The sequence below is a fragment of the Canis aureus genome, chromosome 26 (assembly GCF_053574225.1).
Source record: "Canis aureus isolate CA01 chromosome 26, VMU_Caureus_v.1.0, whole genome shotgun sequence".
NCBI lineage: Eukaryota > Metazoa > Chordata > Mammalia > Carnivora > Canidae > Canis > Canis aureus.
In genome coordinates this window covers 28,447,518-28,473,576 of record NC_135636.1, presented here as the reverse complement: position 1 = coordinate 28,473,576, position 26,059 = coordinate 28,447,518, and the positions used below count along the sequence as shown (strand labels likewise).

At 45.7% G+C, this 26,059-nt stretch overlaps 1 protein-coding gene and 1 non-coding gene across 3 annotated transcripts in view; both read right to left on the bottom strand.

Moving 5' to 3' along the window:
• Positions 1 to 878: 878 nt before the first annotated feature.
• The window catches only part of ZNF341 (zinc finger protein 341), a 44,850-nt gene continuing 19,669 nt past the window's right edge, over positions 879 to 26,059 (bottom strand). For both annotated transcript variants that reach the window (XM_077872780.1, XM_077872781.1), the window contains 9 exons: positions 25,114 to 25,204; positions 23,181 to 23,374; positions 20,591 to 20,781; positions 15,615 to 15,823; positions 10,705 to 10,801; positions 9,145 to 9,277; positions 4,344 to 4,455; positions 4,026 to 4,096; positions 879 to 2,179 (listed from right to left, as the gene is read on the bottom strand). In XM_077872780.1, coding sequence (XP_077728906.1) covers positions 1,650 to 2,179; positions 4,026 to 4,096; positions 4,344 to 4,455; positions 9,145 to 9,277; positions 10,705 to 10,801; positions 15,615 to 15,823; positions 20,591 to 20,781; positions 23,181 to 23,374; positions 25,114 to 25,204 — 1,628 coding nt within the window. In that variant the 3' untranslated portion in view covers positions 879 to 1,649. The remainder of the gene's footprint in view (positions 2,180 to 4,025; positions 4,097 to 4,343; positions 4,456 to 9,144; positions 9,278 to 10,704; positions 10,802 to 15,614; positions 15,824 to 20,590; positions 20,782 to 23,180; positions 23,375 to 25,113; positions 25,205 to 26,059) is intronic.
• LOC144298941 (U6 spliceosomal RNA) lies at positions 11,463 to 11,564 on the bottom strand. Its single transcript, XR_013365776.1, has one exon. It is a non-coding gene; the product is annotated as a U6 spliceosomal RNA (small nuclear RNA).

The window sequence follows — 26,059 nt, the reverse complement described above, 5'->3', positions numbered from 1 at the left end:
GTGCACTTACAGCTCTCACCCCCTCAGTGGTGTGCCATTTCCTCATTGGTCCTTCCTACTGCATTGTACCTTTCCTGAGGGGAAGTTGGGCTTGCTCTGAGCTCCAGCCCAGAGCCCCAACACAGATATCTGAGGGATGTACCAGTCTTCAAGGAAACTCATCAAACTGAGTGCAAGAGCTGTGCTGCATCCCGTCCTGACCCTTCTGGAGCCTGTTTCCTCTCTTATCACTGAGGCAGTGTGGCTGTGAATGGAAATGAGGAAACACTGGCCAAGGCCCCTTTTCTCTTCTTTGTTTCCCAATAAGCCTGGTTTGCTTCTTCTCTGGACTAGCTGGGGAGTGGGGACAGAGCGCAGGTGGTGGGAGCAACTATGGATTCTGGAGGCCTGCCTGAGATGGACCTCTGGCTCTGATCAGAGTTTCTTTCTTTCTTTTTTTTTTTTTTAATTTATGATAGTCACAGAGAGAGAGAGAGAGAGAGGCAGAGACACAGGCAGAGGGAGAAGCAGGCTCCATGCACCGAGAGCCCGACGTGGGATTCGATCCCAGGTCTCCAGGATCGCGCCCTGGGCCAAAGGCAGGCGCTAACCCGCTGCACCACCCAGGGATCCCTGATCAGAGTTTCTGATGCCAAACGGTTTGGGGCAAGACCCAGGATCTTGTATTTTCAGAAGTGAATATAAACCCCTTCCATAGCCATGTTCTTAAATAACCATTCTGGGAGCATCAAACTTCTCCATGGCTAATGGGGCAGCACAGCTGTGCACAAGGGGCCATAGGACCTCTCAGCTCCCCCAACACTTTGGAGGAGGGGGTGCTGCCACCTAGGGGCAAAGAAAGAAACTGCCAAGGCTCAAGCCTGAGCCATTGGACACACTTTGATATAAACATTTATTGAGCACTTTCCAAGTGCCAAGCACTATGCCAAGTTCTTTGCACATTTCATCATACTGGATCCCTATGACAGCCCTATGAGGTCAAAATTTCATAAGCCCCATTGTACAGATGAGAAACACAGGGTTCAGGGAGGTAAAGTGACATAACCAAGGTCACACAGCAAGTGAGTAGCAGATTTGAAGCCAAATCTGGCTGATAGCTGCACTCTAACCATGACACTTGAGTACCACCTAAATGTCTACATCACAGAGTCATCTGTAGATACCATGTGGAACCGTGTATGAAAAGATCCAGAAGATAAGGGCCCCACCCATTTCAGGCCTCCAGAAGAGCATCTTGACTAGAGGCCACACCAAGATAGCCCAGACGAAGGGCAGGTCAGACCATCCTGTCTTCTCTCTTAGGTGGGCTAACACCAGCCTGGACCAGCCAGACCCGGGACTGCTGGCTTGGCCAGCTCTCTTATCTCCAATGTCCCTACCTGGAAGTCATAGGCAGCCCTGCCTCACATTCCAGAATGCTGCAGGGCTATCCATCAGAATAGGAGCTACAGCAGGCTGGCCATAGGCCAGGGTTCACAAATTTTGGCCAATGGCTCACTTCCACTGGGAAGGATCTCTAGTCAGTCCCTGACTAGAAGGATTTTGGCCAATGGCTCACTTCCACTGGGAAGGATCTCTAGTCAGTCCCTGAGGCCTGGACCCAAAGGTGAGTGTTAGGCCAGGCTCGGGGAGCAAACACCAAGAGTCCATCACTCTGAGGCCTGGATGTAGACAGGCACAGCAAGCATGGCACATGGGCCCTCAGCCCCTGCCTGTAGCTCCGCTAGCGCCAGGTTGGAGCCCAGGCTTTCAGCATGCCCGGGCACTACCAGCTCAGGCTCGCCACCTACTGTGCCACCCACTACGATGGACAGCACTGCATCTGGCTCTGAGAAGGGCGGCTTGCCTGGGGCAGCCTCGGGCACTGGCCCAGCCCCTGTGTCCTTCAGCTCCTCCAGCCCCAGCGGGTCAGGCAGGGGGGTCACCACCTTGCGCCCACCACTGCTGCCGCTGCGGGGTGCTGCCCTCCTCCGGGAGGGCCGCCGGGCTTGCAGGTCCTTATCCTTTTGGGGGCCAAGGCGGCAGCGGTGATCCTTGAGGTATTTGTGTCGGGAAAAGCCCTTGGCACAGCCGGCGCAGCGGAACTTGTAGTTGCCCGTGTGAGCGCGCTGGTGCTCCGCGAGGTGGGCGCGGCGGCTGAAGGACTTGCTGCACAGGGCACACTTGTGGAGCTTCATGCCTGGAGCGAGGGGAAGTCAGTGAGAGGCACCCCGACCCCGTACTCTACCACCAAGCCTCTGCACTCGGAATAAAACCCAGTCTCTCAGCATGTCCTGTAAGCAGGTGTGTGATCTGGGCTCTGCTCCTGCCAGTCTCATCTTCCCCTTCTCCCGGGCCATTCACTCCCAGACAGCCATACATGCTCTCCTTAGGCCACTAAGCTGGCTCCTGCCTCTGGGCCTTTGTACTTGCTGTTTCCCCTCTGCCTAGAATAGCGTGCTCAGCCCCAAAACCTTGGCTAACTTGCCAGGTCACCATTTTCTCTCCTCTCTGGTCTGTCTGCCTCACCCTTGCCCCTCAGACCATCCCCACAGGGCAGCCAGAGATGGCTTCATTAAATACACAAAGGATAGTGATATTCTTTGCTCTGAACCCTCCAGTGATTCTCCAAGTTTCCCACAAAGCCCTGTGCAGTCTGACCACCCCTTTCACCTTTCAGCCCCAATCCCTGCTGCCCCTCACTTGCTCTATGAGCTCTTCACCTCCCACTCACCCTTCTTTGTCTTAAACACACACACACACACAAACATACACACGGTCTCTTTCCTGCCCCAAGGCTTTGCACTTGCTCCCTCCTTCTGGAAGCTATTTCCCAGCTCTTCTCGTCCCTCAGGACTGCACTCATGTTACCTCCTCCAGGAGGACCTCCCTGATACCCGCTTCATATCTTTCTCTGCCCCATCACTCTTTATTCTTGTCTTTGTACCCTGCACATTTCACTGTAACATACTTGTCTGTTGTTCATTTTCAATCTCTGCAACTAAGTGCTAAGCTTCTCCAGGGAGCCAGGGTAGGGCTCTGCCCATCTGATTCCCCCATATCACCCCCAGAGTCTGACATGTGATAGGTTCTCAATAGTCATTCACTGAATGAATCACTGGTGCCTCCACGTTTACCATGAAGTCAACTCCAGCCCACACTCATCCTGAGCCATGTTCCCCTCACCCTCCCTGGAATGAAGGCTCAGAGAGGGGCAGTAACTTGCATGAAGCAACATAGGAGGACAGTGGTAGTGCTAAGAATCAAAATCAGGCCCTCTATCTTCAAGTTCTCAACTCTAGTCTCCCAGTTTTGAAACTTTTTTTAGCCACTAAGTCCTTTCTATAAACCAATGGTTCTTAACCAGGGGCAATTTTTCCCCTCCAGGAGATGTTTGGCTTGTCTTCTGGAGACATCTGTGGTTATCCTAACTGTGGGGAAGATACCACTGACATCTAGAGGGTAGAGGCCAGATATATTGCTAAACATCCTACAATGCACAGGGCAGCCCCCATGACAGAGCATCTGATACTACCAAATATCAGGAGTGCCAAGAAACCATGTTCTAGACTGAATGGTATGTAGAAAGCCAGCCAAGCTGCTCTGGGGATACCACAGCACCCAAGGAAGTGCCATAGAGCCCCTGGGGAACTGAGGAGTGGGGTGGAGACCCTTGATCCACACACCAGCTGCCCTGCTCTGCTAAGGGTACCAACGAATGTTTCTGGCTATGTTTTGGACCCAGGTAGAATCTGATTTCCTTCCATGCCCAATCCATATCTTTATCACACTGGGCACCTCTCTGATTTACAGCTATCTGCCCTCAGGTCAGCTTCCCCCTGCGCAGCCTGGGGGACTGTATCTGACTTCCCTCTGTAGGACCCTGAGGACCCTAACGCAGGCCTGGCTCATGGCTCACACAAGCAAAAGTCTGTTGGCTGGAATATACCAGGCAGTGATAATAAACTTCATGAGATGTGTCTTCTCTTTATAGGGGGCCTGCCCCAGGGATTCAGACTCTCCTGGTAGGTCCAGCAGTCACTTACCAGAGTGGGAGAGGATATGAGCCTTCAGCTTATCTGGCCGGTTGAACTCTTTACTGCAGCCTGTGTGTGTCCTAGAACCCAAAACCACTGGTCAGGGGGACCTCACCAGATTCAGACTCTCTGTGCTAGCCCTGGGCATGAGGGACTCCCTGTGTACCCTAAAGTCTAGGCAAGGAAGCAGGGTGGGGAGTGAGGTAGGCAGGCAAGGCTCACAATAGGAAGAAAGAAGAGGGGGGCCTTCAGAACCTCAGCCCTGACAATTTCCTATCCCACTGCTGGGTAAATCTTCCCCTCCCACTCATACCAATCTCTACTCACGAGAAGGGGCATTTGTATTTCTTGAATGGCTCATGGATCAACATGTGTCTCTTCAGTTTGTCCTTACGGTTGAACGCGGATTCGCACACTGAGCATTTGTAGGGCTTCTCACCTGCAGGAGGAGACATAGATGGGGGTCCCATGAGATGGAGTCTGAATCTGGGGTACACTAGAGGATAACAGCCCCTCTAGGGAAGTGGCCTGGGAAAAAAACAGCCTCCCCCATTCCTCATGACTTTGTTTTTCCAAAGAGGAGAGGCGACTATTTCAGATAGGGCAGTTAGGAAAGGCCTTTCTGATGAGGCAAGAGGGGAGACCTGAGGTGGTAGGGGAGCGAGCCATAATGGAAATTAGAGTCAGGGTCCCAGGAAGAAGGAAGGATGGGAGTGTATGGTATGTCTGAAGAGCAGTGGGGAGGCCAGTGTGGCTGGAACACAATGGGGAAGGGAAAATGAGGCAGAAGGGGAGGTCAGCAAGACACAGCTGGGCCCAACAGGAAGGGTCTGGAAGGCCTAGGTTTATGAACAAGATGAGAAGCCAACAGATGAGCCCAGTGGGGCAGGGACTGACAGATCTGACTTAAGAGTGCCATGGGTGGGACACCTGGGTAGCTCAGTGTCTGTCTGCCTTTGGCTCAGGTTGTGATCCTGGGGTCCTGGGATCAAGCCCCACATCAGGCTCCCCATAGGGAGCCTGCTTCTCCCTCTGCCTATATCTCTGCCTCTCTCTGTGTGTCTCTCATGAATAAATAAATATAATCTTTAAAAAAAAAAAAAGTGCCACAGGCTCCCTCTAGCTGCATGCAGAGAACAGACTAGGGGTGGTGGGGGTGGAAGAGTGGGAAGTAGCTAAGTACAGATCATGTTAGGAAAGCAGAATTGGCAGCCTTTGCCAGTGGATTGACTGTGGGGTGTGAGCAGAAGCAGTCCAGGATGAATCTTAGGTGGGGCTGAGTGACGGGTGAATGGTTATGGCACTTACTGAAATGGGGTCCACCATAGGGGAGCAGGGAATTACACCTTAATTAATGGAATCGTTGCAACAAACTATGCACTAAGAACTAGATGAGAAAACTGAAGGTCATATGGTCTGCACCTAGTGATTGGGGGAACTAAGATGCCCGCCTAGCAGTATGATGCAGAGTTCACCTGAGTTGCCCCATGTTGACTGCTCCAGAGCCTGGTGAGGACCAGGGCAGGGAGAAGGTCAGGTGTCACAACCTGTCCTGTGGATAAAGAGCTGCTGTGCTATTGCGCTGTTCTGATTTCCTGCCATTATTTCCTCCCTGTTCTCCCTCTGGAATGAATAAAGTACTTTTGAAAAAATGCCAACCCAGTGATTAAGGAAATTCTGGTCCTTAAAATGGAATGGTCTGCAGTCATTAAAAAGATTAGAGTCCATCTGTGTTTCCTGATCTGGAATGAGGCTCCTGGTCATACTGCTAGGGGGGAAAGAAAACTGTAGAACAGCTTAAGATAATCCCTTTTGTGTTAGAAAAAAGTACAATCCTCATACTCCAAAACAGCCCTAGCCACAGGTGTTTGTGTATACATGGAATATGCGGGGAGAAAGTTGAGGGAGGGTACATATCAAACTGTCAGTAGTAAATAGGATTTGAAGGAGGAATTTAAAGCTTTACCTTATGTACTTCTATGCTGTTTCTGTTTTTTAAATAAGCATGTATTACTTTTGAATAATAATTCTTAAAACTATAGAGTAATTTGGTAGTATCTACCAATATTACTAATGCATGTACTTTTCCCCCTTATTATGGTAAAATATACATAAAATTTACCATTTCAACCATCTTTCAGTGTACATTTCAGTGGTATTAGGTACATTTTCTCTGTGGTTCAATCACTGCCACCGTCCATCTCAGAGCTATGTCATCATCCCAAATAGAAACTCAGTACTATACTGCATATATATTTTAACCTAGCATTTCCACTGCTAGGAATATACAACTACAGATATACTCCAAAAGCATGCCAAGGGGACCTATATAGCATTTTGGGTACAAACTATCAGCTGAAAAATAATCTAAGTATCCATCCATAGGAACTGGTTAAGTAAAAATTAGTAAATACAGAGGAATTCTCCACAGCTGAGAAAAAGAAGGTACTGCTAGGAGCATCTTTAAGGTATATTGATGAGTGAAGAAAAAAGGTACATAACAGAGCAAATAACATATGTGCTCAATTGTGTAAAAGTAAGCAAGTGTGCTGTAGAGATATAAAATTAAACCAGAAAGACTCAGACTGGGGTGCCTGGGTGGCTCAGTTGCCTAAGTGGCTGCCCTTGCCTTGGGTCATGGTCCTGGGGTCCTGGGATCAGGCCCTGCGTTAGGCTTCCTGCTTAGCAAGGAGTCTGCTTCTTTCCCCCTTCTCTTCCCCCAGCTTATGCTCTCTCTCTTTCTCTCTCTCTCTCTCTCTCTCTCTCTCGAAGAAAGAAAGAAAGAAAGAAAGAAAGAAAGAAAGAAAGAAAGAAAGAAAGAAAGAAAGAAAAGAAAGAAAGAAAGAAAGAAAGAAAGAAAGAAAGAAAGAAAGAAAGAAAGAAAGAAAAAGAAAAAGAGAAAGAGAAAGAAAGACAGACTCAGACTAGGACTACTAACAGCAGTTATCTTTGAAGAGGGGAGTCGGTATTTTTCAAACTGCAAGTCACAACCTGTTTGGTGGCTATTTTATTTATTTATTTATTTATTTATTTATTTATTTATTTATTTATTTATTTAAAATTTATTTATTCATAGAGACAGAGAGAGAGGCAGAGACACAGGCAGAGGGAGAAGGCATCATACAGAGAGCCCGATGTGGGACTCGATCCAGGATCTCCAGGATCATGCCCTGGGCTGCAGGCGCTGCACCACTGGGGCTGCCCCTTGGTGGCTATTTTAATAACTAAAATTGAACAGAATGGAAAATATTGTTTTATGAAATTTCTTTTTTTTTTTAAACATTTATTTATTCATGATAGACACACACAGAGAGAGAGGCAGAGGCAGAGACAGGCAGAGGGAGAAGCAGGCTCCATGCAGGGAGCCTGACGTGGGACTCGATCCCAGGTCTCCAAGATCACTCCCTGGGCTGAAGGCGGCACGAAACTGCTGAGCCACCCAGGCTGCCCGTTTTATGAAATTTCTATTTAAATATATCCTCTGTATATAAATACGTTTCCTGGGTTGTAGTATAAAAAATATTTTTTACCATAGGTCATAATGAAAAAAACAAACAAACCAAAAAAAAAAAAAAAAAACATCAAGCATTTGGATTATACATCTGAGGTGAGGAGATGGGGTTATTTTTTTTTCATATTTGCTTTTATAATATCAAGGATTTTTTTTTTTAATTTTTATTTATTTACTTATGATAGTCACAGAGAGAGAGAGAGGCAGAGACACAGGCAGAGGGAGAAGCAGGCTCCATGCATCGGGAGCCTGATATGGGATTCGATCCCGGGTCTCCAGGATCGCGCCCTGGGCCAAAGGCAGGCGCCAAACCGCTGCGCCACCCAGGGATCCCTCAAGGATTTTTTTTTAAAGATTTTATTTATTTATTCACGAGAGACACAGAGAGAAAGAGAGGCAGAGACACAGGCAGAGGGAGAAGCAGGCTCCATGCAGGGAGCCTGATGTGGGACTTGACCCCAGGTCTCCAGGATCACACCCTGGGCTGAAGGTGGTGCTAAACCACTGAGCCACCGGGGCTGCCCTCAAAGATTTTCTACTCAGGTTTTTGCAATCTTTTTTTTTTTTTTTTAAAGATTCATTCATTCATTCATGAGAGATAGAGAGAGAGACAGAGAGGCCGGAGACATAGGCAGAGGGAGAAGCAGGCTCCTCGCAGCAGCCGGATGTGGGACCCGATCCTTGATCCCAGGATCATGACCCATGCCAAAGGCAGCTGCCCACCCGCTGAGCCACCCAGGCATCCCAGGTTTTTGCAATCTTTAGGTCCTTTTCAATGAAAAAAAAAAAAAAAAGATCTTTTAACTAATAATCTTTTTACTTATTTATTATTTATTTGACAGAGAGAGAGAGTGCACAAGCAGAGCGAGAGGTGAGAAGCAGGCTCCTCACTGAGCAGGGAATCCAATGTGGGGCTCAGTCCCAGGGCCCCAGGATCATGACCCAAGCCAAAGGCTGATGCTTAACCGACTGAAAAACCCAGGTAATAATAATAAAAACCCCTAATAATCTTTTCTTGTTTTAAAGATTTTATTTATTTATTTGAGAGCCAGCAAGCACACAGAGGGAGAAGCAGACTCCCTGCTGAGCAGAGAGCCTAATATGGGGCTCCACCCTGAGATCATGATCTGAGCCGAAGGCAGAGGCTTAACAGACTGGGCCACCCAAGCACCCTTTAACTAATAATCTTTTAAAGATTAAAAGAAAATAAAATGTTAATGTGTCTCAATGGGGGAACCAAGGAGATGGGGGTTCCGTCCAGGTGTGGGTGGGAATTGTGCAGTGAGAACAGCACCCCCACCCCTAAGAGCTCAGAATGATCTCAGTGGGCTGTTAGGGGGCAGGGCCAACAGTCCCCCCCCCCCCCCCCCCCCCCCGCCCCACCAGCCTCCAGAGATACATGTCTACTCTAGTATCAGTAGGAACTCCTGTTCACTTGAGAGGGCAGTCTGGTAGGAGGCCAGAAAGGGGATTTGGAAGGGGGTGAAGAAAGAGTTGGGAGGAATTGGATGGGGAGAAGAGGGCTGGCAAAGGCCAGAGCAGGGTGGGAAGGGGAATAGAGAGGGAGTTAGGGGAGAGTGTAGGCTGGGCAGGAGTTGATGGGGACAGGGAACCCACCTGAGTGGATGTGAGCATGCAGTTTGAGGTAGTGCTCCCGCCGGAAGAACTTCTTGCACACCTGGCACTTGAACCTGCCCCCACTTCCATGGGTGGGCAGATGCCGTCGCAGGTAGCGTTCACAAGGAAACACCTGTCAGAAGAGAGGAGTTGGTGTTAGGTCTGATTCACTAGCCCTCACCATCTTCTGAGCTTAAGAGGTTTTTCCTTTCCCACACTTACAGAAACAATTTCCTTCCTGCCCAAAAGGGATCAGGGCCCAGTGTCAGGCTGAGCCCTTAGAACCTCACGGCTCCTCACGGCTCCCCCTACTCACCCATAATGCATGCTCTGAGCTTCTGCTAGGCTTCTTCTTCTACCCAGGAGGCCTTTCTCTCTTAGCCTGACAAATTTCTACCTAGCCTTCAAGACCTAACTCGGGTGTCACTGCTTCTGGGAAGCCCTCTCTGACTCTCCAATGTCACATAAGGCAACACAGATTCTGCCCTTGAATGTTCATATACATGTTGTTCATTTATTTATTATTATTATTTTTTAAAGTAAACTCTACCCCCAATGTGCGGTTCAAACTCATGACCCCGAGATCAAGAGTCGCAAGTTCTACCACCTGAGCTGGCCAGGTGCTCCTGTTCATCTACGTTTATAAAGTCACCATCTGGGGCAGCCCGGGTGGCTCAACAGTTTAGTGCCGCCTTCAGCCCAGGGCCTGATCCTGGAGACCCGGGATCAAGTCCCACGTTGGGCTCCCTGCATGGAGCCTGCTTCTCCCTCTGCCTGTGTCTCTGCCCCTCCCCCCCTTGAATAAATAAATAAATAATAAAATCTTAAAAAAAAAAAGTCACCATCTAACCCACTAAATTACAATCAGTTCCTAATATGAGATTTTTTTTAAAGATTTTATTTATTAGAGATACAGAGAGAAAGAAAGAAAAAGAAAGAAAAAGAAAAAAAAGAAAGAAAGAAAAAGAAAAAAAAGAAAAGAAAAGAAAGAAAAGAAAAGAAAAAAAAAGAAAAGAAAAGAAAAGAAAAGAAAAGAAAAGAGAGGAAGAAGCACTGGTAGGGGGAACCTATTGATGAACAGAAAGCAATTAGAGTATGTGGACCTGATTCAAACAAAGAAACCTGACAAAAATTATGATGTTTCTGAGACAATTAGAAATTAGGACACTGCCTGGATATCTGATGATATGAAAGGACAGGCTTCAGTGATGGCTTTCAGATTCACTGAAAAGAAGAACCAGTAACAAGATGGATAACATATCAGGAAGTTGGAGGCCACTGGAGATGCTGGGCCTGGGCTCAGGAGAGGCCTCACCCCACATCAGCACAGCCTGGCCTGGCCGGACCCAGCAGGGGCCCCAGGGTGGCCCTGTGTGCTATCTAGTGGCTCAAATGAGCCAGGCAGGGCTCTTACTCCTCAAAGGTGAAGTGTCGTCTCTGGAGACAAGCCCAGGCTTTGCTGCATGTACTGATGCAGGAGGGGAGGAGACATGAGGTGTTTGCTCTACCATCTCCCACCCCCTATTGTTGCCCCAGCCCAGAAAGGACAGTGGTACCCACCTTCTGGCAGTGTGGGCAGGGGAAGTTGTGAGTTGCTGTCTGCAGGTGGTGCTCCAGGGCCTCGGGGGTAGAGTATTTGTTGACACATTTGACACACCTACATGGGAAGGAGCAAGAGAGGAGACAGAGCAGTGTGTGGAGACTGGAGTGGCCCAGGAACCAGCCATTCTCCCCCAGGGCCAACACTGAGAAGCAAAATTCTACATTTAATTAATTCATTCTTTTTTTTTTTTTTAAAGATTTTATTTATTCATCCATGAGAGACACACACACACAGAGAGAGGCAGAGATACAGACAGAGGGAGAAGCAGGCCCCATGCAGGAAGCCCGATGTGGGACTCGATCCTGGGTTTCCAGGATCAGGCCATGGGCTGAAGGTGGCGCTAAACCACAGAGCCACCTGGGCTGCCCCCGCCCCCCACCCCCTTTTTTTTAAGATTTTATTTATTTATTTGAGAGACAGAGTGCGCACAAGCCAAGGAATATGCAGAGGAAGAGGGAGAAGCAGACTCCCTGCCAGGTAGGGAGCTGGACAGGGGCTCCATCCCAGGACTGTGACCTGAGCCAAAGGCAGACACTTAACCAAATGAGCCATCCAGGCACCCCTATTCTTTTCCTTTTTTAAAAAAAAATTTTAAGTAGGCTCCACACCCAATGTGGAGCTTGAACTCATGACCCTGAGATAAAAAGTCACATGCTCTACTGACTGAGCCAGCCAGGAGCCCCAGAGGGAGTCTTTATTTTTATTTTGTTTTATTTTTTCTATGGAATGCTTCACGAATTTGCATGTCATCCTTGTGCAGGGGCCACGCTAATCTTCTCTGTATCGTTCTAATTTTTTTTTTTTTGTATCGTTCTAATTTTAGTATATGTGCTGCCGAAGCAAGCACCAGAGGGAGTCTTTAGAAAATGAAAATTAAAAAAAGAAAAAAAATCAGACCATGTCACATCCTTGCTTAGAAGTCCCTACCTCAGCTTATGAGGCTCTAGTGGGTTGACCACTCCTACCTCTCAGACTTCATCTTTCTCCACTGCTCACTTCAATTTTGCTCCAGCCATCTTGGCCTTCTTAATATACCTTGAATACACTAAACTCTTTCCTACCTCAGGGCCTTTGCACTTGATGTTCCTGCTACCTGGAACACTCTTCCCCAAGTATTCCCTTGGGTAGCACCTTCTTAACCTTCAGGTCTCACTTCAAATGTCACCTCCTTAGGGATGCCATCCTTGAGCACCCTGTCCCAAGTTGTCCCCTATGGCCTACCCCTAGGCACTCCCTATCAGGTCACCCAGTTTTATTTTCTTCTTAGCACTTATTATCTATGATTATTATTTATTTACTTGCTTACTTGATTATGATCAGCAATTGGGCTCTGGAGGCAGGGACCCCATCTGTCCTGTTCATAACCTGATTTGAGCGCCAGTGACAATGTGTTATGTGAAAGAGTCAGCCAGACAAGGATCCAGGCCTGGCACCTGCTTGTTTCTGACCCTCAGTTTCCTCATCCCTAAAATGGGGTAGGAATCGCAAATGGATGTGCCCTTTGTTCATTCTTAAGATTGTCACAAGAGTCAAAGGACACAACTGTGCCAAACTGCTCATACATCACAAAGCATTATAAACACAGTCTCTACTCATAACATCACTGGCTAACAAGCCTTCAAAACAGCAGTTTCAGGTCACAAGCCACTCCCTAGTCTCCCGATCATTAAAACATTTGCCAACAAATGGACCTATTTATGATGAGATTCCAGTGAGGAATGCCACAGGTAAATGGGCAATTCATGCTCAAAGTAAAAACATGGGCCCTGACATCTGCATACCAGGGCCACCATGGGTAACTCACAGGGAGGCTGCACCTGTGGTAGGCCCAGCAGACTCCCTCAGGCCACACTCTGAAAACCACAGGCTAAATGCCTCCAGATGGCAAGAAAGAAAGAGCAAGTCAGGTGGGAGAGAGCTCCCAGGGGGACAGAGATCTTGCAGGTGGGTAAGGTAGGAGATGGCAAGAACTTCACAGGCTTGAGCAGTGAGGAGACACAGGTTTGTGTGGAAGGTAGTTCAGCAATAACCATTAGAATTAAAACTGCCGGGATGCCTGGGTGGCTCAGCGGTTGAGCGTCTGCCTTTGGCTCAGGGCGTGATCCTGGAGTCCCGGGATCGAATTCCGCATCGGGCTCCCTGCATGGAGCCTGCTACTCCCTCTGCCTGTGTCTCTGCCTCTCTCTCTCTCTCTCTCATGAATAAATAAATAAAATCTTAAAAAAAAAAAAGAATTAAAACTTCCTCCCAGAAATGCCACCCTCACTAAGTCATCCAAGGTAACATCCCCAACACGGGGCAAACCAATGTCATGTGCCTGCTGATATGATGTGCTGAGGACAGAGCATTACTTTGCGATATTTCCTGCCAAGAGTGCCAATTCTGCATCTAACTTGAGGTCAAATCAGATAGATCCGAACTGAAGACATTCTACAAAATAACTGGCCTATATTCTTCAAAAATATAACAGTCATGAAAGACAAAGACTTAATGAGCAGCTGTTCCAGCTTAAAAGAGAATAAAGACACACTATCTGATGTGTAATGTGTGAACCTGGCTTAGATCCCTAGCCAGAAAAAACATTTACTTTGTCTATAAAGGATGTTATTGAAACAATTGCAAATTTTTGAATAAGGTCTGTATATTAGGAAACAGAACTGTATTGATTTAACTTTCTGATTTTGATAACTATACAGTACTTATATAAGAGATTGTCCTTACTTCCAGAAAATGTACACTCAAGTCAAAGGGTAAAAGAGCATCATGTCAGCAAATTATCCTCAAATAGCTTAGAATATAACAAAACAAATGTGGTAAAAAAATCAATGTCCCTAAGTCAGAGCTTGGCTCATAGTAGGTGTTCTCTTCCTTTTACTTTGGCATCTCACTCCAGAGAGCCACACAGTCATGGGAACTCGCAGATAATCCACAAATTGTTAAGGCAAAAGCAAAAGAAAATGCCCCCTGAATACAAATGGGAATTATCCATCACTAACCAGAAATCTCTACCCCTTGACTAGCCAAAGCTTTGCCTGGTTTTCCTACCTCTCTGGCTCTACTACTCAATCTCCTCCAGGGCAAGCTGCCCTATACATACCCACTTAAGGCCTGGTCTCCCTGTTAATTTCTCAATGCTTTTGTGGTTTCTACAGGCCCTTTTTACCCTGGCCCTACTTTTTCCCCTAGGCCACATCTTAACATCATTTCTTCCACTTCTACTCTATACAACAATCTTTCTAAGCCACTTGGTATTTCATTTTATGTCTCTACACTTGGTGTTCCTCCTACTAGGAATACACTCTACTCTACCCACTGTCTATTTGGCAAACTCCTATTCATCCTTCAAAACCCGGTTCAGATATCACTGCTTTAGGGACATCTTCCAATGTCACACTGTGGTACTTGTGTACCTTATATCTACATATACATTAGCATTTTGTCACAGTACATGTAAGCATATTTACACACCTGTCTCCCTAAGAAGCCTGTGCATTTTTTTTGTTTGAAAAATATTTTATTTATTCACTCATCAGAGACACAAAAAGAGAGGCAGAGACACAGGCAGAGGGAGAAGCAGGCTCTCTGTGAGGAACCCAGTGTGAGCCTCAATCCTAGGACCCTGGGATCACGCCCTGAGCTGAAGGTAGATGCTCAACCACTGAGCCACCCAGGCATCCCAAAGCCTGTGCATTCTAAAAGCAGGGTCTGTTGTTACTTATCTGAAGCCTAGACACGTCACCCAGGAGTAACAGAGGTTACTGGATAAATCTCTACAGACGCAAGTTTGTACAGAGAAGCAAAACCATTCCAACATGAAAATATTCACTAAGAACTGGGAGAAGTCCCCTGACAAATACCCCTCCTTGCTTATCATTAATACCTATTCCCACGCACTCTGTGCAGGGTTTTGTGAGGCAGCTGCTCCCCGATGACATAAGGGGAACACACAACAAAATGACTCCAGGCAAAAATGTGGGATTTCACACTAATGAAAATGATGTTAGGTGCCTGCGGATAACCCATCAACTCAGGAAGGCTGGAAGAGCGATTAGAAAACAACCAAATAAGAGAAACTCAGTGAGGATGGTCACAGGACTGAGAGCTCAACAAGAATGATTTGAAGATGACAGGATTCATCAGACAAAACTGAGGGAGCCCTTCTTCATTTCTGCCAAAGGGATGCTCTGACTACAACAGAAGACTAAAGTGATGTAAAGGACTGTCAGAAAAAATCATTCCAAATAAAATCTGCACTTGGGGGACGCCTGGGTGGCTCAGTGGTTGAGTGTCTGCCTTCAGCACCGGGCATGATCCTGGAGTCCTGAGATCGAGTCCCACATCAGACTCCTTGCATGGAGCCTGGTTCTCCCTCTACCTGTGTCTCTGCCTCTCTCTCTGGGTCTCTCATGAATAAATAAATAAAATCTTTTAAAAAAAAATCTGCACTTGGTTCAGTCTTTGGTCATTCTAAGGATCAGACTATAGCTTCAACTTTAAACTGAATTGTGTAGGTTATAAAACAAACGAATCTTATCTTTATGATTTTTGCTTTCCAATATGTGCTTGCACATTCTAAGAATCAGTGTACCATTCTGTCACCTAAATTTTGTAGATTATCAGACAAAATAATATTTTCATGATATTTTTAGTTTGGGGGGAAAAATCAAATCCTTTTTCCATCATGAATGAAAAACTACTGGTTTCTCTTTTTTTCAGATTATTTTTTAGGATAAATGTCTACCAAGTTGAAGAATTCTATAAGGAGGGCCTGCATCTTCTCCCTCAGGTCCTTAGCAGTCAGAACCAGAAGGCTGCAGAGCCCTGGGGTCCCTGCAGGGAGAGAGAGGGGTAGTACAAGGGCACATACTTGTAGACGGCACTGTCCTTCTTGGGGCTGTGCTGTGGCAGGAGGCTATGGGAGTACTGGTGCACACCCAGATCATAGAGAGACGGGAAGTCCTTGCCACAGAGGTGGCAGCGATAGCTTAGCTCCTCCTGGTGGCTCTTGATATGCTCCAGAAATGTGTCGAGCTTTGGAAACGTCTGTGCACAGCTTTTGACCACACACTTGTATACCTTGAGGGAAGACAGAGACCAGGTGAGGGAAGGCAGACTGCTCCCCTGCTCCCCCTGCTGCTGGATCTCTGTTTTGTTTTGATTAGAGAATCCTCTCTGCTTAGCCAGTCACAAGGCCCCATTACCTTTCCCTCAGGTGCTGTGTGACCTGGGTATATTTAGAAAACTTATCCCAAACCTGGAAATACAATACAACATTGTGTCCTTCTGGTGTTGTACCACAGTAGTGGCTCTCCAATGTGAGGGTTCATTGCAGTAACATATTGTTGGGTACCATTCCCAGAGCATCTGATCCGGCAGGTGTGGGTGGCCCGAATATGTACATTCCTAACAAGTACCCAGGTGATGGAAGCTGAAGCTGCTGCTTTGGGCACCTCACTTTGAGAAGTTCTGTCTAACAAGCTTGCCTAGAGCATCTCACTCTGGGGGATGTGCCTTGCTTTGACCATTTACTATTGATCAAGATCCAGATTCTAGAGTTAAATATAATTTGCAAAAACAGATCCAATATAAATGATTTTTGTAGGTAGAAAAGATATCCCCAAAGGTCATGGGTTTTATTGCCCTATAGGACATTCACCAGATTTGTATCTACCTTAGCGATCTTATTTGAATATTCCTTTCTAGGGGCACCTGGGTGGCTCAGTGGCTGAGCATCTGCCTTTGGCTCAGATTGTGATCCTGGGATTCTGGGATTGAGTCCCATGTCAGGGTCCCCACAGGAAGCCTCCTTCTCCCTCTACCTATGTCTCTGCCTCTATGTGTCTTTCATGAATAAATAAATAAAATCTTTAAAAAAAGAATATTCCTTTTTTTTACTGGCAGAATTAACCAACACCAGAAGGACACAATACCAGTCTCTTAGATCCTCATCTGAACTGGCTTTGTCATCCTTTTAATTTCCTTATTAATGAGTTATATAAAATTCTGGCTCATGCTCACTGTTATTTATATGAGAGTTATATTTTTAAATTTTGAAAATTATACTTTGACAAGTATACTCCTGATTGCCTGTATAATTCCATTTGCTCGTTCTTTCTAACAAAGTGAACCCTGATTTGTGCAGGATGGCAACATGCCCAGTTAAAATACTTGATCTCCCTGGCTCCCTGGCATCTAGTATCAGCCACGTAGCTCTTTTCTTGCCAGTGATATGCAGGCAGTAGTCCTTAGGGAAGACATTACTTCTATAACACAAAAGGCAAAAGCTTTTAAAGAGAAATCCTTTCCATTTTTCTCATTTGTCCTGACTGGAATACAGACTGGAAAGCAGGTGATATCTGCAGATATAGCAGCTATCATGCAATCTTGAAGATCAAAGTCACAGGCTAAAGATGGCAGGGCCGAAAACCAGAAGAAGCCTGAGTCTACAATGACATATCTGACCTGCTATACAAGCCCAACACTGCTTACTTACAGACATCTTGTAACATAAGGGAGATAAAACCCTAACTAGTTAACTAGTTATGTCTATTATTTTCTATTATTTGCAGAGTAATAATGAGTTCCTAAGTGACAGAGCACATGCACTGTCTTTGACTGATGAGAGATCTACAGAGGGCTTCTAGGAAAAGTTTTCTTGCTCCTAGAAGAGACACAGAGAAGATAGCCCATGTTTGTTGTGTCTGGACTACTGCCTACAAAGAGTGACTATCATCCCAGGAACACAGACAATCTGTCAGTACAGAATAAGGTCATACCCTGAGGTGGTAGAGACAAGAGCTGGAAGGGCACAGGGACCCTGATGTTGGATTAAGTCAACTGACCATCTCAGGCCTGGAGCTGCCCAATCTTGGGTTTTCTTATTATGTGTAATGACAAACCTCTTAATTGTCTAAGCAGTTTGAGTCAAAGTTTTCTGCGATTTTCCCCAAGGGTATTCTAGCTTAATTTCCTCAACCCCCCGTTGGGGATCTAGGGTAAGAGAAAAGTTAGAGATTTGGACAAAGATTTGATTATAGTGATGCTTACCATGGTTTTGCTTACAACAGCAAAACACAGTTCATATCCCGCATATTAAAACAATGGGATTTTTAAAAATATAGCTGTTAAAAATTATGTTTTTTAAAAACAGTAACATGAGAAAATTTTCAATATAAAATTAGGTTAAAAAATAGAAAGCGAAAAAAAAAAAAAATAGAAAGCACAGGGACGCCTGGGTGGCTTAGCAATTGAGTGTCTGCCTTCAGCTCAGGGCATAATCCTGGAGTTCCAGGATTGAGTCCCACATCGGGCTCCCTGCATGGAACCTGCGTCTCCCTCTGCCTATGTCTCTGCCTCTCTCTGTGTCTCTCATGAATAAATAAATAAAATCTTTAAAAAAAAATAGAAAGCACAAATCTCAAGAGAATTTATGCTTATTAAAAAAAAAAATCTCAAAAGGCCCCATAGGGATGATTCCACTTACAACGTTCTCAAAATGACAAACTTATAAAGACAAACTGATTAGTGGCTTGCAGAGGCTAGGATATTGCAGAAGAGAAAAGCAGGTGTAACTAATGAGGGGTGGAACAAGAAAGATCTTTGTGGTGATGGAATAGTCTGCGATTGCAATACAAACCTACACAGGTAGTAAAATGGCAAAGAACTATACATATGCTTTATACTCATGTCAGTTTCCTAGTGTAGCTATCAGGCTGTACTTAATGTAAGATGTAATCATGGAGGGAAACTGACTGAAGGGTATAAGGGATCTCTCCCTACTATCTTGACTCTATAATTATCTTGACTATGTGACTCTATAATTCTTCCAAGAGAAAAAGTTAAGAAAAAAAGTTATCAGAAAAAAAAGTACAATTCAAAACTTATGTGTGTATAGATCCCAATTATAAGAAAAATAGGGATCCCTGGGTGGCGCAGCGGTTTGGCGCCTGCCTTTGGCCCAGGGCGCGATCCTGGAGACTCGGGATCGAATCCCACATCGGGCTCCCTGCATGGAGCCTGCTTCTCCCTCTGCCTGTGTCTCTGCCTCTCTCTCTCTCTCTCTCTGTGACTATCATGAATAAATAAATAAAATTAAAAAAAAAATAAGAAAAATAGAAGCTTTACAAAATATGGTGGATTTTGTGCTGCATTCTGGGGAGGATATACTGCAAGGCGGTTAATGACATGGGGTTTGGCTTTGAGCTCTGACCCAGTCGGTTACTGGCACTGTGGATCTGGATAGGTCACTTTGCCCCTCTGGGCCTTAGTTTTTCATTTGGATATACTGGAAATGCCTATCTCTAAGGCTGTTATGAAGATTAAAAAAATATTGAATGTAAAGCATTTAGCAGGTGTCCAGCATATAATAGATACATTCCTCAACCTATACATTGTTTTTATTTAATTTTATTTTTTAAATTTTATTTTTTTTTAATTTTTTTTTTTTTTTAATTTTTATTTATTTATGATAGGCACAGAGAGAGAGAGAGAGAGAGGCAGAGACACAGGCAGAGGGAGAAGCAGGCTCCATGCACCAGGAGCCCGATGTGGGATTCAATCCTGGGTCTCCGGGATCGCGCCCTGGGCCAAAGGCAGGCGCCAAACCGCTGCGCCACCCAGGGATCCTGTTTTTTTTTTAATTTTAAAAAAAGATTTTATTTATTTGAGTGACACCTGGGTGGCTCAGTGGTTGACTTCAGCTCAGGGTATGATCTCAGGGTCCAGGGATGGAGTCCCACATCAGGCTCCTGTGTCTCTCATGAATAAATAAAAAATTTTTTTAAAAAGTGTTTTATTTATTTAAGAGAGTGAGTGAGTGACAGAGAGCAAGCATAAGCGGGAGGAGGGGGGCAGAGGGACAGGGAGAAGGAGAAGCCGAGTCCCCACTGAGCATGGAACCTGACACGGGGCTGGATCCCAGGATTCCAGGATCATGACCTAAGCCAAAGGCAGACATCCAATCTACTGAGCCACCCAGGTGCACCCAACCTATACATTCTTTAAATTTTTCTGAATTTTCTTTTTTTAAAAGATTTTATTTGTTTGTTTGTTTGTAAAGATTTTATTTATTTATCCATGAGAGACACAGAGAGAGAGGCAGAGATGCAGGCTCCCTGCAAGGAGCCCAATGAAGGACCCTATCCAGGACCCCTGGGATCACACCCCAAGCTGAAGGGAGTTGCCCAACCGCTGAGCCACCCAGGTGTCCCGTTTTATTTACTGTAGAGAGAAGGAGAGAGAGAGTGAGCACATGTACCTGAGTAGGAGGAGGGGCAGAGGAAGAGGGAGAGAGAGAAACCTAAACCGGCTCCAAGCCCAGAGCAGAGCTGGATGCAAGACTCAATCTCACCACCCTGAGATCATGATCTGAGCCAAAATCAAGAGTCAGATGCTTAATTGACTGAGCCACCCAGGCATTATTGAAGTGTATACTTTAAAAGGGGTGAATTTTGTGGGATGCAAATTACATCTTAATTTAAAAAAAAAAAAAAAAAAACAAGACTAGGGCCCTAAGTTCTCATAGGTAGGTGTTTAGACATGAGATTTTCTTGGGGTATTAAGAATTTTTCTCCTGTTTGTTTATTTGTTTGTCTTTCTCCTGTTTGATTTCTCCATTATATAACCCCTAAGAGGTGAGTTTCCTATCATGGCCTAGCAACATCATGACGCAGGAAGCTGACCCCACCCAGAGAGGGTAAGCCTGGCCTATCACAAGTGGTTAGATGGTAGCTCACTGCAGTGGGGCCCATTCCTGGACCTTCCTGGGCAGGGTCCAAGACCCTAACACCAGCCAAGGCTCATGCCTAGGGTGGTTGTGACCTCTGCTGCCCACCACGCACTTACCTGCTCATTCTTATGCTGGGTCATGTGGGACTTGAGCTGGAAGTAGGTGCTGAACTTGCTGGGGCAAAACTGGCACAGGTAGGAGCTGTCAATGAGAACGACCTGCTTGGCCTCCAATTTGTCCCCTTCATCCTCACCTGCTGCGGGCAAGGCCTGAGGCTGTGGGGCACTCGACAGGGACTGGCCCAACCCTGCAGACGAAAACCAAGGATGAAGTCACTGAGAAGGGCAGGGGAAGAGTCAGGACAGGGAGCCATGACATTCTGGAAGGACCCACAGAGCACCTCCTGTGTGTTGCTGGATTTACCCTGCCACCTACCACGTGCTTGGTGATGGACACTGTACTCAAGGCGCTACACTCACATTCAGCTTTGTGTACTGATACAGCCATTCCAGATGCTCACCTCCTGAATACTTACATCCTGATTGGTAAATTGCTGTTACCTCAAATCTCCCCTACTGGCCTTTCCCTCCGCCTCTCTGTGGTTGCTAAAAATCCCAAACACTATTCCTAGCTGTATTCATCATGCCTCCCCGACTCCTTGTTTTAATTACAATCATTTGTTTAGCTGTTCTTCCCTCACTTTCTGAGAACAGGGGCCTCCACAGTAGGCCTCCATAAATGTTTGCTATATGGTTGAACCCCTGGTGCCAGGCACTGTAGGAACAGAAAAGAAAAGAAAAGAAAAGAAAAGAAAAGAGAAAAAAGAAAAAAGGAAAGGGAAGGGAAGGAAAGGGAGAAGAGAGAAAAAGGGAAAAGAAAAGAAAAGAAGAAAGAAAAGAAAAGAAAAGAAAGGGAAGGAAAGAAAAGGAAGAAGAGAAGAGAGAAAAAGAGAAAAGACATAGGTAAAAACATAGGCTTGGATTAAGGCAACGGCAAATTCTAGAATGGTAAGTAGAATTAAAATAATAAAAAAGAAGAAAAGAAAAGAAAAGAAAGAAGAAAAGAAAAGAAAAAAGAAAAAAGAAAAGAAAAGAAAAAGAAAAGAAAAAGAAAAGAAAAAGAAAAGAAAAAGAAAAGAAAAGAAAAGAAAAGAAAAGAAAAGAAAAAAAAGAAAAGATTCCTCCCCCAAAGAGCTCAAAAATATATACAGGGCACACACAGAATGACTAAACACACTGTAGGGCTAGTTCCAACAGGAGGGTCAAACAAAAGTGGTCACATGCTGCTAGTGCAGCAAAACACCCCCTTTGTTAGCTGGTATGTGACAAGCATTGCTCAATCATGGGACTAAACAGGACAGGCTTAGGCCCTGGGCCTACACCGTCCAATACAGTGGCCATGAGCCACATGTGATGACTGAGAACTCGAAATGTGTCTGGTCCATATCCAGACATGCTGTAAACATAAATATACCCTGGATTTTGAAAACAGTATAAAAAAGAATATAAAATATTTTATTAATAATTTCCTTATATTGGGGTGCCTGGGTGACTCAGTTGGTGGAAGTGTCTGCCTTTAGATCAGGTCATGATTCGAGGGTCCTGGGATGGAGCCCCATAGCAGTCTCCCGCTCAATGGGGAGTCTGCTTCTCCTTCTCCCTCTGCTCTTCATCCTCCACTTGAGCTCTGTCTCTCTCTCTTAAATAAATAAATAAAATCTTAAAAAAAAATTTCCTGGGGCACCTGGGTAGCTCAGTGATTGAGCATCTGCCTTTGACTCAGGTCATGATCCCAGGGTCCTAGGATCGAGACCAGCATTAAGTTCCCCACAAAGAGTCTGCTTCTCCCTCTGCCTATGTCTCTGCCTCTCTCTGTGTGTCTCTTAGGAATAAATAAACAAAATCTTAAAAAAAACCCACAACAACTTATTTACATTATATGTTAAGATGATAATATATTAGGTTAAAAAATGATTAAAATTAATTTTTTAAAGATTTTTATCTATTTATTCATGAGAGAGAGAGAGGCAGAGACACAGACAGAAGGAGAAGCAGGCTCTCTGTGGGGAACTTGATGCAAGACTCAATCTTGGATCCTGGGATCATGCCCTGAGCCAAAGGCAGACACTCAACCACTGAGCCACCCAGGTGTCTCTAATTTCGATTTTTTTTTTTTAAATTGTTTTTATGTAGCTACTAGAAAGTTTGTTCATATTACATTTTTGTTAACAGTACTGCTCTAGGCCTAGTAGTCCTCAACCCCCATATAGAATAGGAATTAAACCAATATCAAGGACATGATCATCAGCACAGGGACAAGTGATGGCTCGTGTGAGAATCCTACAAAGTATAAAGGAGCTTTGGAGACCATCTGCCCATGGAAGTCAAACAGGTTTCAATTTCAAGTCAGCTGATAGTGACTGCCTGGAGCAATACAGTGAAAGCAGATTCTGAGGCAGATTCCATGCGCAGCAAAAAAGACAGGTGATTGATTAGTGTTGTCTACCATGGGCACAGTATTAGAGTAAGGCCAGGCTTCCTGTATATTTGCCATCCCTCCTTTGATGCTATGCACCACTTTATAGATGAAGTAGACTGAAGCCCAGAGGGGTCAAGACGATTGCCCAAGATCACACAGCTAGGAATGAAACCCACAAAGCTTCAAAGGACAGGTATGAGAACAACGGCATTCCTCAATTCTACCTACCTGCGTTTTCCTCATCTTCCTGCCTGCTGGGGTTGAGGGCCATGACCTGTACGGTCACAGAGTTGCGAGAGACAGTGCCACCGCTACGCCCTGGAGGCCACACCTTATGAGTCTGCATGTGTTTCTTGACATTAGATTTCTGGGCAAAGGCACGGCCACATGCAATGCACTGGAAGGGCTTCTCCCCCGTATGGCTGTGGGAAACAAAGCTGGTCAGCACTCTCATGTACGAGCTGGGATGTGATCTCAGCAGAGGAGCTCATAGCCCCCAAGAAGGCCCAGGTGGAGCATCCTGGGTGCCGTTGGCTATCTAGTGACAAGCTGCTGACACCATGAGGATAAGCAGCCAGGCCAGAGACAGACAGACCCTGGGCTCCCAGTGACTTTACTGAGTTGCTGAATCAACCAGCCCTAGAGCTGGTCTTCTCTGTTGCCATCTCATACTGTGAAATAAAACATTTCCTAACTGTTTAAGCCTACTTAAATCAGGATTTTATTCTTTGAAGGAGAAATAGCACAATCACAGCATAGCACTTGTAACCATTACTTAATATCTACCTTCAAATCAATCCAATTTTTCAAACTTAAAATAATTAAAAAATTAAGCTTCCTATCATTATATGGGAAACCACTTATCAATAAAAAGTAATGAAAAATGCAATAACTTATAAAACAATATTATTAAGATCTATAGAGCTGCATTGTCCAACAAGGTTAACATAAACCACACTGGACTATTTAAATTCATTAAAATTAAGTTAAATTAAAAATTAAAAATGCAGTTTCTTAGTCATACTAGTCACATTTCAAGTGCTCAGTAGCCCCATATGGTTAGTGGCTACCCTACTGGACAGTGCCAATTTGGGCATTTCCATCCCTGCAGAAAGTTCTATTGAACGGCACTAGTGTAGATTAGAGGGTCTCAGAACTGAGTCTGATTTTGCCCTTCAGAGGACATTTGGCAATATTTGGAGACATTTTAGATTGTCATAGCTGAGGAGTGAGAGGTGCCACTGGCATCTAATGTTAGAGGTCAGGGATGCAGCTAAGCACTCTACCAAGCACAGATTAGCCCCTCTCAAAAAACAATGATGTGATATAAAATGTTAATAGTGCTGGGGCACCTGGGTGGCTCAGTCAGTTAAACATCTGATTCTTGATCTCAGGGTCATGAGACCCTGCCTGCCACGATTGGAATCTGAGGTATATACATATGCACGCGACCACGCGCTCTCTCCTTCTCTCTTTGCTATAAAAAATGAGCAAGTATGTGAGAGGTGTTCAAAACAGACTAGCACCCAAATGGAGACTTTCCTCTTTGACGCTTCAAAGATTGAAAGAATTCAAAAAGAGAATAATTTTCTACATCTTTCAGAATTTCTCAACACCATAACCACAAGGCACCTAAAATCATCTCAGGTACCAACGTATCCCACTCTGTGAAAAAGAGTGAACAAGATCCCCACACACACACTTAGAGATGGAAAAGCCAAGGCCCAGAGGGGCTCCCTGCATGTTCTCAGGACAGAAAGTAGCACGTTAGTCCTGAGTGAACAGACCCTCATGGAGTCATATTTGCAGACTGTGGCAGCCCTTGAGGTCAGCCCTTTCTGCAGAGGTTAGAACTGAGGCACCCCTCACACTGGCAAAGGCCCTATAGTTGCAGTACATTTCTCCCCTCACTGCACCTGGCTCAGACTTTCCCTACCATAGCAGGCAGGCCCCAAAGCTCTCATAGATCCCTCCTACTGCTCCTGAGACAGAAGAGGGAAAAACTGACCTGCCTTGGACCAGAGGTCTGAGAACCATAACAGAATGGATGGGGTCAGGTCACCACCCTGGCAAGAGGACTGAGAGGGAGACTTGTTTCTACTGTGGATGGCCTCCCGACCTGGGCTGCCGAGGAGCCACCTGCCCCACCACACCTGGGTACCTTCGGATGTGCTGCTGCAGGTCGAAGTTTTTGGTGAATGACTTGTCACAGTATGAGCACTTGAGTTTCTGAGCCTTTGGCTTCCCTGCAGCTGAAAAACAAGATTGGGGTGGGGGTGTGAGGCTAGTGTATAATTGAAGGCAACAAGAGCAGCCTCCTACTATTCTGTGTGTTGGACGTGGGGCCAGAAAGCCCAGACCCTGGGAGGTCCAAACCCACGGACAGGCAGGGGAAGAAGCACAGAGCCTCTAACACTGCCTGGAGGAGGAAAGCCCGGGACATGTTCTGGCTAGAAGAGCAGAACAACCTCTGAAAGGCTCCCCTCTGCCCTTGGATAAAAATCCAACCACCGGTTTAGCACCGCCTTCAGCCTACGGTGTGATCCTGGAGACCCGGGATCGAGTCCGGCATCAGGTTCCCTGCATGGAGCCTGCTTCTCCCTCTGCCTGTGTCCCTGCCTCTCTCTCTCTGTCTCTCTCATGAATAAATAAATAAAATCTTTAAAAAAAAAAATCCAACCTCTCTGCTGTAGCCTACAGGGCTATGCATCCTCTGCTTCCTGCCAACCTCATCCTTCTCTCCATCCAGCTGCAGTGGACTCCTTGCTAACCTTGAAAAACATCAAGCATGGTCCCACTTCAGGGCTTGTGCACCTGTTGTTCCTCCTTGCCTGGTATGCTCATCCCTCAGATAGCCACAAAGCTGCTTCCTTCTCATCCCTAGATAGAGAAGTAGCATCATTTTCCAGTCTCTCCCCATTATTCTCAATCATAGTACCCTGCTAATCTCCTTCCTGGAGCATCCCATAAACAATTATCCTGTTTTCCCTGTGTGTCTTTCCCATTAACTTGTAACTGAGGGCAGAGAAATCATGGACCATGATGCTGGGTCCTCAGTACCGGACACTGAGCCTGGCACACAGACACTCAACATATATTTGTAAAAG